The 15845-nt window shown below is 42.4% G+C and overlaps 1 protein-coding gene across 1 annotated transcript in view; it reads right to left on the bottom strand.

The window, feature by feature from the left end:
- The window catches only part of nlgn1 (neuroligin 1), a 307922-nt gene that overhangs the window by 163708 nt on the left and 128369 nt on the right, over positions 1-15845 (bottom strand). The window contains exon 4 of the mRNA XM_080877174.1: positions 5287-5439. Within this exon, the coding sequence (XP_080733300.1) occupies positions 5287-5439 (153 nt within the window). The remainder of the gene's footprint in view (positions 1-5286; positions 5440-15845) is intronic.

Raw genomic sequence — 15845 nt, 5'->3', positions numbered from 1 at the left:
GCACATCTGGGCTGATTTCACACCAAAAGGATAGAAAGTCATGATTTCCAATCATGTCATCTGTCTTGTCAGCTTGCTAGCTTTCTCCTCAGAAATGCTGGGATCTTGGCAGCGGGTAGCACAGTGAAACTGGGAAATATTGAAGCAAATAGTACAACATGTCTCAATGCAGTCTGTCCACTGATCAAAGACTTCTCTGCCCTAAAATAGCAGAGGAAATGTTTGAGCCCTATTTGGCAAATTTACAAGAAAGAACATCCAAGCAGTACGGCAAAGGACTGCTGATGATGCATTTAAATATGCCTATGTGCACACACACAGAGAGAGAGAGAGAGAGAGAGAGAGAGAGAGAGAGAGAGCTTGTGACAATTAGTGTCCAGGATACAAAACTACAAGCATTACAACACTGTAAAGCTTTTATGGCAAAAAAGTTTTTGTACATAAAATGGCTTAATAGTGCTGAATAGCTTTGCAAGGACTTCCACAACTCCTACTACTGATACGTTTACTCCCTTAGTTACATACGAGGAATAAGCTTCACAACTGCCCCTCCCAAAAGCCCTTGTCAAATATCTGCACACATACAGGTAATGGCTATGGACTTTTTGAAAATGTGTTTATTGTTAGCTCAGGAGAAAGCCTGAGAAAAGTGTGACAAAATGAAAGAGAACTAATAGCAATACCAATGTTTGCAGGTGGAGCAATCATTACACATGGATGAGAACTCAAACACTTTTGTTTAAAGATTAGATGCTCTCGAGTTTTTGAGAAAGCTGTGTCAGGAGTACTAGCAAGAGGAGAAGGTAGAGAAAAGAGGCGCAAAAGGAGTAATGAACCTAAATCATTGGAGTATTTGTTTCAGGGAGAAAGAAATTAATAAGCATGAAAATAATAGTCCTCCACACTTTGCCAGCAGGACAAAAACTAACAGGAAAGAAAAAGTCCAATTACTGTGGAAGGGGAAAAGAAAAGAAGATATATTAGAATAAAAAAGTGAGCGAGAGAGCGAGCATTATTTGGGAAGGTAAATATTAGGGGAAATGCCTGTGTGAAATGCACACAGTCCTAATTTAAATAACTAGCTAGCCAAATCTGATATTTGTGGATTTTCTAATGTGTGCAGCATGCAGAAAAAATAACAAGCATGCAATCAGTAAAGTTTCTCAGCACATATCTTGGGACTGTTTGGACTAAACTATGCTGCTGATCAAATAATTAACGATAGCGCTAGTGTTTAGGCTCATAAAAATGTCCTGTATATGTTTTCTTTATTATTAATTTTTTGTTTTATTTTGTGGTTGCTTTATCTTTAAAATTTGTCACGGAGCTCACATAGTCATTATGAACCTTAGTATAGTAAAACAATAAATGGAAGAATTGACAAATGGATCAATTTATGGATTCATTTTAAATGCATAATTATCGAACTATTATATTAACATGTTTTTAAAACATCTATATTCTGCTAGTCGGTCCTTTTCTCATGCCAGGTCTCTATGGGCTTGATCAGTGCTGAAAGTAAGAGGAGCAGTAGCATGCAGAGAAATGGATATTTTACTGGCCAGGTATATCTTAAAACAATCAGAGGCTTGATGAATTGGCTGAATGGCTGATGTATGGCTGGAATGGAAGGGGTATTTGGAGAAGGTTTGAGTCAGGGAAATGTACCTCATCAATCAGCATGATTAAAGGTTTTGGCTGGGCTGAAACAAACTCCGCACTGTGAGGGCCTGGCCTTAAAGGCACAGTCCGCTTTTCAGCACTCCAACAGCCAAGCGTGGAGGCTTAAAACTCACATATTACCACATGCAGTCAACATTTGTGACTCTGTGTTTGTCACAATGCCAGTATGATAGACATCTGGGATTAAACAATATTAAATAACTCAGTGTGACAGTTTCATAACTGCTCAGTAACAATCCCCTATATAAGTTTTATTCACTGGGGACACTGATGGGAATCGAAATGTTTTTATGACAAGGCAAGATTTTATATGATAATATCCAGCAAATTTCAGAATATTATGTCACTTTAAAGGGAAAAAAAACATCATACCATATTTGTGATAGAGCATTTAGCTTCTTAAGCACTTCCAAACAATTCAAACCAAAACTAACCTCACAGCAGGACTTCTGATTATAAACCAAGGGGGACTGAGATGGCACTTTGATAGCACTATACTATGTGTTTCATAAACACCCAATCTGCACCCTGGAGAAACTTCTGATTCATTAAACACACAACCTCCTACACACCCATGAACACACACTGACAGTAGCATACTATATGCATGCCCCATGGCCAAAATCATTGCAGCCAAGGCCCTTAACCCATAAATACAGCTTCGCGCCAGCAGCTCTACATATTTAAAGCCGCTAATGGTTTCCTTCGTAGTGCTCACTTGCACACACAAACACACTAAACCAAGGAGAAAAATCACTGGAGCGAGGGTAGGGATTTCTGTCAGCTGAGCAGCATCTCCAAGCAAACAGGTGCTGCAATGGCTGGCTGGGCAAGGTAAATGGCCTGTATTTGTATAGCGCTTTTCTAGTCCCTGAGGACCCCAAAGTGCTTTACAGCCACCCATTCACACACACATTCACATACTGGCTACATTGCAGCCACCCTGGGGCGCACTGACAGAGGTGAGGCTGCCGGACACTGGCGCCACTGGGCCCTCTGACCACCACCAGTACGCAACAGGTGAAGTGTCTTGCCCAAAGACACAACGACGGAGACTGTCCAAGCCGGGGCTCGAACCAGCAACCTTCCAATTACAAGGCAAACTCCCAACTCTTGAGCCACGATCGTCCGTATAGGTCAGTCCCACACTTTAGCCAACATTGGCCAACTGGCTAACTAGAGAACATAATAATAATGCTGAGAGCCTGGTAAATGTTAGTAGGTATAAAAGGTTTAAACAAACATTGTTTCCTAGTCCTTCTTAATTTTTGAGATGTGTAATATCTTTCATTAACTCCTGTATTCATTCTCTAATAAAGAGCTTTTTTCCCCCCATACCAAATGTTAAACCAAACACATGTTTAGTTATCATACCTAATATACGGGTTTATTCATATTACGAACATGTGGTCGGCTGACTTTAATTAAAGAGGCTGATAATACATATACATCATGTCTGGACCAATGAAACATTAACATTCAATTCAGTTTATTAATATATCCAGTTCACAGTTTACAGCAACAGTAATATCAAGGTACTATATAATGTAACCTTAAGGCCCTGCAATATTACTGCGTCCCCCTTTTGAAAAAGCACTTGGTGACCTCGGAGAGGAAGAACTCCCATTTAAATGTCAGAGCCGTGTGGGCTCTGACTCTTAACAGTGAGAAAGAAAAACAACTTAGAGTCCAACACAGAACTTGTACTCAATTATACTGGATAACTGAATGGAAAGCCCACAAGCCCACTGATTATGAGTCCTATATCTACTGTCATTCACACACAGACACACACAAACACACACAGCCCACTAGAAGGTTGGGTAAGGTAAAGCTGCACACTTTTGCCCATTGCCAGGGGGGTAAACACAAACACACAGAGTTTAATCTGAGAGCAAACAGCAGTGCCTCATGTTAACCAGCAGGAATACACTTTCCCTCAACACTATGAGGCTTGGAGCAGTTAAGAGCTTGCACATGAAAAAGGGGCGAGTGGGGAACGGAGGGAAAAAAAACAGAAAAGAATGAGAAGGAGGGAATGCCTAAGGGACTGAGGATTTCACCACTTTTAAAATAATTTTAAATGTTCTAAAATGTAACTGACTGATCTTTGGCTGGATTACTCTCACCATACTTGCCTTTTTTATCCTTTCTCAAGCTTTTGATGTTTGGAAGTGGTTGTACACTTCAGCTGCTTATGTAATTTCCATAATGCTTTATAACTATAATCTAAAGCTTTAAATGTTATTTGCAAACAGAGTTTCAATTGGCTACGCCAGTTTATTCATAACAGGGAAATCCAAGATTTCAGCTTTGAACAGCAGGTTTTGGAGTGTGGAGTTCAGTTTTTTAGTGTATGTAGAGTATGTGCACTTTATACACATGGTGTCTCTACAAACTGTAATAGTCTGCAATGAAGCTAAACTTTAGGGTGGATAGGAAGGCTGCATATCTAATCACTAGATCTTTTTTTTAAATATTCATATATGTATATTAATTATCTGACTTCTAGCTGTCAAGAATTTTAGTACCACTGTTGATCTTTGGGTATCATTAGGACGTCTGTAAGAAAGCAACAGGTTTTTCAGCCAGTCTTAGTATTTCCCATTAAAATATAACTAATGTAAAATATCAGAGGGAATAATTTTGAGATTACAGAGATGATGCAGACCACCTGCAGATCACACTAATATTTCACTGATATTGTGTTTCAGCTCTTCACAAAGAATATTATGTGAGCATTTATATTAATTCGCTAAATACGCCCTGACACACACAAACACATAGCTGTACATGCACGCACACTCACACACATGCCAAGAAAACTTTTTTTAATATATATTTGAGTGAAAGGCGGATATTGCCCTGTGTCTTTATTCTGCTATCCGTTGATCACACCGGGTGAAAACCCCATAAACCAAAAGAGCATTTAAATGAAAGCGGTCCATTCCATGACAGCATAATCTCATTCAGCACACCTTTGTTTCTATCATGTGGCAGTGACATCTAAAAGAAGGGAAAAGGAATTAGGAATTACTCTGATGAGAAAAAATAAGACAGGGGAGACAGAAAACTGAGATATCCAGAAACAAGAGGGACTGAAAATCCATTGTACTAACTATATATGAAAGGAGGCAAGAGATGTACAGCAGAGTGATAACCAGGTTCAAACTATGCAGAGATGCAATCAACATGTCACTTTAAACAAATACGTAGATGAGCAAAGGATCAGAAAAGGGATGGCACAAACATTTTGTACTACTATGCCTGTCACCTGCCTACTTTAGCGTCAAAGTCAAGGAAGAATGAAAAGCAATCATCTCATAGAAAGCTCAAATTCAGTCTTTGGAAATATCGCAATCAATCAACAAAGAAATGAGACCAGATATTAGCAAGAAATACCAGTTTGAGCCAGAACAATGTACAGACCAAAAAAAGAAAGGAAGGCAGAAAGAAAGGAAAAGAAAGAAATAAAGATATCCCTGGTCTTCGTCTTTTTAAGGCTAACGTAATAGACTCAACATGACAAAAGGCATAAATAAAGGAAGAACAGACACGACACAACATGACAGCAATAATGGTCACTCATTGCAGGATCCTTACCTAGGACGCCAAGTCTGTAGTTTAAAGTGATGACAATCACGTTCCCATAGCTGGCCAGGATACTGCCATCAAACATATTCCCAGTTCCTTCCATGTAGGAGCCCCCATGGATGAAAACCATCACTGGTTTGGGGCTTCCACTCTCCCTAATGTCTAGAGGAGGGGGGTGGGGGGGTGAAAAGGAGAAGGTGGAAGAGGCAGAAGGACTGGTTAGATGACATATTGAAAGCGACGGTCAGGGATTCACTTTCAAAACTTTCATTTGTAGGGGGCTTTCGCCAACCTTTTTGGCACACTGGCTTTCAACATAGAGACCTTGTCAGTTTTAGGCATCAAAATATTTTGTCAATATGAAAGCACTATATGACTGTTGTTATTGAGATATACTGTTTAATTTGTTTATCAATGTATCTAAATTCCATATGCATGTAAAGGAAAAACGATATTTGATGTGTTTAATTTAATGAGTTGTATTTTCCTTCAGGCAATGGACTGTCCAAAATGCCAGAATGGCAATCTGAAATGTCCCACTATACTGAGGAACTTCAGAGAATAACATGGGATAAATTTTAATTTAATTTCATTTAATTTAAGAGCACATGAGGTTTGACAACTTTATGAAAAAGCTTTGTTTTATTGGGACATAATTTTACTTCAGTAAAGTAGTGTATCCTTTTTTTTTTCAACTGCAGCGAAAAGCTTACCTTGACTTTGTGAATATGAATGCATATAAGCACAGACTGATAGATGTAAAAACTAACTAAGCTTGTCTTTTAAAATAACTCAGCGTGATTTAAAGCAGATTTAATCATTTTGAGCAGTGAGAATCTATTAATGTAAAAAAGAAGTATGTGTACTTGCACCTGGCAAATGTAAGGTATGGCCCAGGAGATCTAACAACATGTGAGAGCCCATGTTCAAAACAAGGTTCCACTTTCATCTCGTTTTTCAGTGATAAGCCTTTTCATGTTGTTTCTTAACTGTTTCTATCAGTACATGTAGCAGTACACATCATTTATCCTAATGATGTTTTATAGTGAGGGATCAGGTCCAGAGAGAGATGAGAGAGTGTGCGGGGAATTAAAAGTAAACCAACCAAGAAAACAAAAGACAGATTCTGTCAATATTTTTTGATACTTTTCTAAACCAGAGGAGTGGCAAATTAGAAACCTCAAGAAAAACACACATTTTGATGGAACTTCTTGACACTAAAAGACTGATATGAAAATAGTTTGTAGGTGCCCCTATAAATGCAATGCATCAGCATCATTTTAACATTATTGCTCCTTTTTTAACTAAAATTTAGGACTATATCTATATCTCTCTATATATAGAGATATAGATCTATATCTATATCTATCTATAGATCTCTCTCTCTCTCTCTCTCTCTAATATATATATATATATATAAAACACCCAGCACGCCCCTGCGGGCGGTTTATCCTACAAGCTCGGGTCCTCTACCAGAGGCCTGGGAGCTTGAGGGTCCTGCGCAGTATCTTAGCTGTTCCCAGGATTGCGCTCTTCTGGACAGAGATTTCCGATGTTGTTCCCGGGATCTGCTGGAGCCACTCGCCTAGCTTGGGAGTCACCGCACCTAGTGCTCCGATTACCACGGGGACCACCGTTACCTTCACCCTCCACATCCTCTCGAGCTCTTCTCTGAGCCCTTGGTATTTCTCCAGCTTCTCGTGTTCCTTCTTCCTGATATTGCTGTCATTCGGAACCGCTACATCGATCACTACGGCCGTCTTCTTCTGTTTGTCTACCACCACTATGTCCGGTTGGTTAGCCACCACCATTTTGTCCGTCTGTATCTGGAAGTCCCACAGGATCTTAGCTCGGTCATTCTCCACCACCCTTGGGGGCGTCTCCCATTTTGACCTCGGGACTTCCAGGTTGTACTCGGCACAGATGTTCCTGTACACTATGCCGGCCACTTGGTTATGGCGTTCCATGTATGCCTTGCCTGCTAGCATCTTGCACCCTGCTGTTATGTGCTGGATTGTCTCTGGGGCATCTTTACACAGCCTGCACCTGGGGTCTTCATATATATATATATATATATATATATATATATATATATATATATATATATATATATATATATTACAGGGCACTTTGTATTATTTATAACTTAATTTATTTGTAGTATTCTTCCTAGATTATGCATTGTGTTCTGCAATAATAATACAATAATAATACAAAAACAGGGCATTGTTGGAATGCTACTACGCAAGTAACCCCGGCGGAAGGGGCTACATGAATAGGATGCGGGACCTATGGATTCTTCGATATCCAACATCCACAATGACGGCGAAACAACTAGTAGCTCAGTGTTCCAACATTCGAAAGAAGGGACTGCTCTCACAGCTAGAGATTGACGAGGTACAACACAAATGCTATGGCAAGGAGGAGTCAGGACGCCAGGTCAGGGGGGAGATATCATCACCCCCACCCGAGATTGGGTACATAGCCCCAAGTGCGATAGGAGAAGGATCGTTGAGTGTGAGAAGAACTGACCTGAAAAATAGGATCATCGCCAAGCTTGAAACCTGTATCCCCCGTAGTCGGTTACCAAGATTACGTGAAGTACCCTCAGAAGGTCTGCTAGATGATGTTAATGCAGCACTACGGACGATACCTACAACCACGATTACCGACACTAACAAGCTGATCTACAATACGGCAGCAGTGATCAGTGAGATGCTTGGCTACAAGTTGAACAGCCACAAGGGGCAGTACCCTCCATGGAGAAGGAGGCTAGAGGGCAAGATCAAAGTAGCACGGAGGGAGGTCAGCCAACTAATGGAGTTGCAGAAAGGTGCGACAAAGAAGGTGCATAAGAAATACAGCAAGCTGTCCATACCTGAGGCCTTGGAAACTGCCAAGCAAAGACTCATAGCCTTGCCCAGCCGCTTGAGGAGGTACACCAGAGAGATAGGCAAAGGTGTACTCTCAGTGGCAAGGGAACAATAATAATAAGAGAACAGCACCACCAAGGCTGGAGACGGAGCAATACTGGAAGAGCATATGGGAGAAGGACGCAACCCATAACGGCAATGCTCAGTGGCTAGTGGATCTGAGGGCAGACCACAGCGACCTCCCTGAACAGGGTCCAGTAACCATCACAGTGGCCAACATCCAAGAAAGGGTCTCCAGTATGAAGAGTTGGACAGCACCAGGGCCCGACATGGTTCACGCCTACTGGCTAAAGAAGCTAACTGCACTCCACGAGCTTCTGGCAGCACAAATGAACCAGCTGCTAGTTAACGAGAGACACCCGGAATGGCTAACCGAAGGTCGGACGGTCCTGATCCCCAAGGACCCCAAGAAGGGACCGGTCCCCTCCAACTACCGACCAATAACCTGCCTCAGTACTACATGGAAGCTCCTGTCAGGCATCATATCGGCTAAGATGAACAGGCACATGGGTCAATACATGAGCGGGACACAGAAAGGGATTGGCAAGAATACCAGAGGCGCAAAACACCAGCTACTGGTAGACAGAACAGTCAGCCGAGACTGCAAGATCAGACTGACCAACCTGTGCACTGCCTGGATTGATTACAAGAAGGCCTATGACTCAATGCCCCACAACTGGATACTGGAATGCTTAGAATTGTACAAGATCAATGGGACCCTAAGAGCCTTCATCAGGAACTCAATGGGGATGTGGTGTACAACACTAGAGGCCAACTCCAAGCCCATAGCACAAGTCACCATCAAGTGCGGGATCTACCAAGGAGATGCTCTGTCCCCACTGCTGTTCTGCATAGGCCTGAACCCCCTCAGTGAGATCATTAACAAGACTGGCTACGGATACCGACTACGGAACGAAGCAGTTGTCAGCCACCTCCTGTACATGGATGACATCAAGCTGTATGCCAAGAGTGAACGAGACATCGATTCACTGATCCACACTACCAGGCTATACAGCAATGACATTGGAATGTCATTCGGACTGGAAAAGTGTAGTCGGATGGTAACAAAGAGAGGGAAGGTAGTCAGAACTGAGGGGATTGAACTACCAGAAGGCAACATTGCAGACATAGAGGACAGTTACAAGTACCTGGGGATCCCGCAGGCGAATGGGAACCATGAAGAGGCCGCTAGAAAAGCTGCAACCACCAAGTTGCAGAGGGTCAGGCAAGTCCTGAGGAGTCAGCTGAATGGTAAGAACAAGATCCGGGCCATCAACACGTACGCCCTGCCCGTGATCAGGTACCCTGCTGGGGTAATAGGCTGGCCAAAGGAGGAGATAGAAGCCACTGACATAAAGACAAGAAAGCTCCTTACCATGCATGGAGGGTTTCACCCCAAGTCCAGCACCCTGAGGCTGTACGCTAAGCGGAAGGAAGGGGGCTGGGGACTGGTGAGTGTCAGCACCACAGTCCAGGATGAGACAACGAACATCCAAGAATACATTGGGAAGATGGCCCCAACTGACCGAGTGCTCAGTGAATACCTCAGGCAGCAGAAACCCAAGAAAGAGGAGGGAGACGAGGAACCATCATGGAAGGACAGGCCCCTGCACGGTATGTACCACCGGCAGATAGAGGAGGTGGCTGATATCCAGAAATCCTACCAGTGGCTGGACAAAGCTGGACTGAAAGACAGCACAGAGGCACTAATCATGGCAGCACAAGAACAAGCTCTGAGCACAAGATCCATAGAGGCTGGGGTCTATCACACCAGGCAAGACCCCAGGTGCAGGCTGTGTAAAGATGCCCCAGAGACAATCCAGCACATAACAGCAGGGTGCAAGATGCTAGCAGGCAAGGCATACATGGAACGCCATAACCAAGTGGCCGGCATAGTGTACAGGAACATCTGTGCCGAGTACAACCTGGAAGTCCCGAGGTCAAAATGGGAGACGCCCCCAAGGGTGGTGGAGAATGACCGAGCTAAGATCCTGTGGGACTTCCAGATACAGACGGACAAAATGGTGGTGGCTAACCAACCGGACATAGTGGTGGTAGACAAACAGAAGAAGACGGCCGTAGTGATCGATGTAGCGGTTCCGAATGACAGCAATATCAGGAAGAAGGAACACGGGTACACACCGGCTCACTCCTTGGCGGCCGCTTGTCGGGGCCTGGGGCCTGGGGCTCGCTCGGGCCCCTTTGGAGGTGGGGTGCCCCCGGCCTCTCGGCCTAGGGCTCGGTCACTCAGGCGCAGCTGGGGGCCGGCGGAGCTCACGGGCGCGTCACTGCAACTCCCCCTGACTTCTGCTCCGCGGCTGCTGGGCGAGCCCTCATCTGGGACTCTCCTCAGCTCTTACTGGGACAGTGGCGCGGCTGCCCCTCTGTTGGTCTTCCATGGTCTCTTGTGTTCTGGGGGCCTCTGGATGTCTGGAGTTTTGATCTTCTCCATACCCGCTTCACACCCTGGAGGACGGGGCTGTGGCCCCCCCACACTCCCTAGCAGATCATTACATGGAGAAACCTTTGGAATGCAAGCATGCTGATCCACACAGGTATGCACACATGGGTATTCACAGACGCGGACTAAAGCTTTCTTGGCTGCTGCCTCAAAGCACACTGTGCGCTGTCTATCTTGCGTGCTGCACAATATCGTTTATTACTTAGTAAATACTGATATCTATGACTAGCTAGTTTATTGTGATGGTGCTTTGTTTTCTCTATTATTATGTTGCTCTTTGTTGTTTGCTGTCTCGTTTGTTTGTTTTTTTTTCTCCATACAGGTGACCCAGGAGTTCTTTTTTTTCTCTCTCTCTTCCCCCCCCTTCTCACCGTCTCTTCTCCCCTTTGGTTTTCTTTCTTTCTCTCCCCCTCTCTCTCTCATTCATTCCCCCTGTCCTATTTATTAAAAAAAAAAAAAAAAAAAAAAAAAAAAATGACAAAGGATGAACTGAAGCTCTGCCATCACGTAATGTCGCATACTGCTGTTTCTGATGTCATTTAGAAAAAAAAAAAAAAAAAAAAAAAAAAAAAAAAAATCTGGAAGTCCCGAAGTCAAAATGGGAGACGCCCCCAAGGGTGGTGGAGAATGACCGAGCTAAGATCCTGTGGGACTTCCAGATACAGACGGACAAAATGGTGGTGGCTAACCAACCGGACATAGTGGTGGTAGACAAACAGAAGAAGACGGCCGTAGTGATCGATGTAGCGGTTCCGAATGACAGCAATATCAGGAAGAAGGAACACGAGAAGCTGGAGAAATACCAAGGGCTCAGAGAAGAGCTCGAGAGGATGTGGAGGGTGAAGGTAACGGTGGTCCCCGTGGTAATTGGAGCACTAGGTGCGGTGACTCCCAAGCTAGGCGAGTGGCTCCAGCAGATCCCGGGAATAACATCGGAGATCTCTGTCCAGAAGAGCGCAGTCCTGGGAACAGCTAAGATACTGCGCAGGACCCTCAAGCTCCCAGGCCTCTGGTAGAGGACCCGAGCTTGAAGGATAAACCGCCCGCAGGGGCGTGCTGGGTGTTTTGTTTTTTTTTTTATTAGTCAGAATGACCTTACACAGAAAAGGAATTGGGATTAAAGAAAAGGTAGGTTGGCTCTGGTAAAATTCTCTCTGAATGCATGTCTTTGTATTATGTTTGTCTTTTCTTCTGTTTCCCTGAGTGCAGAGACCATTACATCACTCCACAGTCTCTGTCCTTTTACAGTTTTTTTTTAAGCTATTCAGCTCCCTCTGTCGCAGCAGGCACTGGCCACAATGTAGCGACACATCATAACTCTCCTCTGGAACACTTCCAGAAACTCCTGACAAAAAAGGTCAGGAGATTATGGCAAGTGCGTATGTGTGCTGGTGCTGTACAGTCCAGATATATGTGCAACCTAACAAAAGGAGAGGAGGGGAGACAAACCGAGCATATAATAAGAATGAATGAACTGGGTAATTGTGATGATATGATTCTGTTTATGATGGTGGTTATGCAATGGTAATGATAATGCTGATAGTCATGTTGGCATGACAGTGGCAGTAGTGATAATTAACTGACAGCCTTGATGATGACAGTGATGAGTGACAGAGATGAGGATAATGTCAATTAATACTGGATATATAGTGGAATCAGCTGTGGGAATGTTAAATGGTGATTGCAATGAGTTAGACAATGATGTCAATGATGTCAACCATGATAGTGACAGTAATGGTAATGTACTTGATAGTGGTGACAATCATGGAAATAAAAATACTTTTTGCTGGTGTCACCCAAGATGGTTTTGATGACGGCAATAGCTAACTATGAAAGCGATTAACTATTACATTGCTAATGGTGTTGATAGTAATGATACTGAAAACTATTATGGTGCAAATGATCTCAGTGACAAATAACAACCATGCTAAAAAATCATGATAGCTACCTATTACATTGATGGCAATGAGGACAAGTATAACAGACAATAGCTATGATCAAGACAATGATGTTACTAAAGGACAATATTGCAACAATTATGCTAATATTAATGTTACTGTGGTGGCAGTTATGATGTAGTCAACATCATGTTACGAAAACAGCAGTGGGGCCAGGTAACGTGCAACTTCCAACCTGTGAATTTTTGACTAGTTGGAACAAAAGGGCTGTTTTTCAACAAGCATGTTTTTTTAAAATGTAATCCAAATTGCAAATATTTTGACCCAAACTATTATCTTTTTTTAAACTAAATTGGTAATTTTGGTGTATAAACTAAAATATAGTGAATGAAAAAAAACAAACAAACTTCTGAAACAGGACAAAGTGAAGTTTCCTGGTTGACAGTATTGTGATTGATGACACCGCCCCTTCTGCTTCCTTTTGGAGATTTTGTCAAACAGGACCATTCACTCTTAGTGTCTAATAACACCGCCACAGCTTGTGGTTCAAAGCATCTGTGCCAAATATGTGCTGAAAAAAAACTGCAATATTTGAAATTCTGGGGAAAAGAATGGCTTGTATTTTGATAATGGCAACAACAGTGAAGATGGTAGAGATGATGCCAACATCATGGCTATGAACAACAAAAGAAGATGATGTAGATGATTACAACAACCGCAAATTACAGTGAAATCCAATGGGCTTTATATAATAAAAAACATGAATAGCATTAATTGTAATTGTTAACATGGGTTTGTAAACAAAATGATAAGGAAAGAGTTATGATAAAAATCATAATTTTTGAGAATGGAAGCTGTGTATTATTAGAGTCACTTGTATTTTTATGAGTCCTCTCAAGTGTTACTTGAAAATAGAAATTAAATTCTGCTGAAGTGATATAAATCCAGTGTGGCTTTTTTTGTTCTTTGCTGAAGGTCAGCGGTAATGAGGTGAGGTTAGGATAAAATTGCCACAGCGACGCTCGAACATTGATGGATTTACCTGAATTTACCTGGATTTACTGACTAAAGCAACTCCCAGTGTATACTCAACATATTATATATTAAGGTTTTAAGTTTATGCTATCCAGCTTGCTCTCAGTATGGCTTCCTGGCAACCTACATTGGCTGCCAAGTGCAGCATTCAGAGCCAAAAAAATCTTGTAAAACCCAGCCTCTCCATTCATTCCCCTTACTTATCAATTTATTCAGCATATTTCAACACTTTCTACCACCCACCACTTTCCATCAGTGAATAAATTGTATTTGAGGTGATTATTGAACTAGCAAATACATGTGTGATTATTGTAATCAGTAGTTAATATTGATTCCTGTAACTTAATTTTCAATGAATGTGTCTAGAATCAGGCAGGAAAATTCAACTGTCCTCTCTCTCTTTTCTGTGTGTCTGTGTGTGTTGGTTTGTGTATTTCACAGTGAGCAGAAAGATGAAAGCTTGCTCTAAGATGAGTGAAAATAAGATGCAATCATGTAGTGATTCTACCACTCAATCTTCCCTGGGATGAGTATGGGTCAGGGAGGGTTTGTCAGAGGAGAGGTGCCATGCCAGCATGGAGTAGATCATTGCTTCCTTTAGGATGAGGTTATGATCAAAGAGATTCAGGTGCTTTAGATTTCTCTGGGCAAACCCTAAGAGAGGCCCCCAGGCTGTTGCAAAAACTTTGGTATCCTCTCCCTTTGCCAGTGTAGAGGACTTATCAAACCAACAACAGTCACAAGAAGAAAAGGGTTGTTTTTTTTTTCTTTAGCTCTAGCTTTTTGCTGCAGGGAATAAAGACACAGGAATCCTGGTAAGGCCAGCAAGAAAAAAAATGAGGCCAAGTGCTAAAAACTGATTCAAAGGCTGCCTAATAAAATGTATTCAGTGAAAACTGTTCATAAAAACTTCTTCACTAACATGGTTAAGAAGGCATCAATGTAGAGATGTATGATGAAGAGATTTAGATATATTTATTTAAATCTACCATGTATTAACAGTGACCAATCATTTTATTATAATTAGAAAACCATATTTCAGCTAAATTATAATATGCAGTACAAACATTGATCATTCCCAAATCAACTAACATTTAAATCTACAATAAACGCTGTCCTGGTTCTGTTTCAGGGTCTTCTATCAGTTGGACATCCAGTTGGCAGCTCTACCCTGTGCTCCTTTCCAATGATTAAGGTCAATATCTCTAAGGTTGAGGCCAGGGAACCTTTTCAATAATGTCCATTTCCACAACTTCTATCTGTGTATCACTTTTTTAGTCACTACCCAGAGCTTGCGGCCATACGTAAGGGTAAAAATGTAAAACATAGCTCAAGTAGTAAGATCACACTTTTGAATTAAGCTCTATATTTACCCCATTATTGCAGGGTGTTACATCAATCCATTTGACTGTCTCCCACTCCCTTCTTCCCTCACTCATGACCAAAACCCAAAGATACCTAAACTTCTCTATTTGGGATGGTGGATCATTGCCCCAAGTGGGTATGCCTTCATTTTCTGATGAGAACCAGACTTTGGGGTACTAACTGTCATCCTAGCTGCTCAATACTTGGTTGCAAACCATGGCTGTGAAAGCTAGAGTCCATCAACCAGTGAAGCCAAGAGCACCACATCAACAGCAAAAATCCAAGATAAGATCCTGAGGCTACCATACCTGAAACTGTCCTCCCCTTGCCTGAATCTAGAAACATTGTCCATTAAAATCACAAACAGAATCGATGACAAGAGCCAGACCTGGTGGAGCCCCATACCTAAGGGAAATGAGTCCAACTTCTTGCCAGCAATGAAAAACAAACTATTACTACTGCTCTACGTGGACTAAATAGCCAACAATGACAGCCCCCGCACCACCACGCTCCAGAGGACAAGGGAAGTGCTTAAATGCGTTCTCCACCACTACACTTTGCCAATTCATTTCCACAACATCCAGAGTCTGAATGGACTCTAGGGAAAGCTCAGCCATCTCTACCTCAGTGACTTCACACCTAGTGATGGAAGTCATATGCATCACACAAACACTGCTTCTATTTCTTGTGTCCTCAGTTGACGTCAGCACGCCAACCCAACCATATATACCTGACGGTTTGCCAGAATTGATTTGAAGTCGACTGAAAGTCTTGTTCCCTGGCCTCATCAGACTTCTCCCAAAGTTTGCCAGTATGGATTTGACAGAGCCATGTCCTTTTTTTTTCCAGCATTGATCAGCTACCTCCAGAATCCAA

The sequence above is a fragment of the Rhamphochromis sp. 'chilingali' genome, assembly GCF_963969265.1.
Source record: "Rhamphochromis sp. 'chilingali' genome assembly, chromosome: 3".
Lineage (NCBI taxonomy): Eukaryota > Metazoa > Chordata > Actinopteri > Cichliformes > Cichlidae > Rhamphochromis > Rhamphochromis sp. 'chilingali'.
The sequence above is the reverse complement of the archived record's forward strand: the minus strand, read 5'-3'. Positions and strand labels throughout refer to the sequence as shown.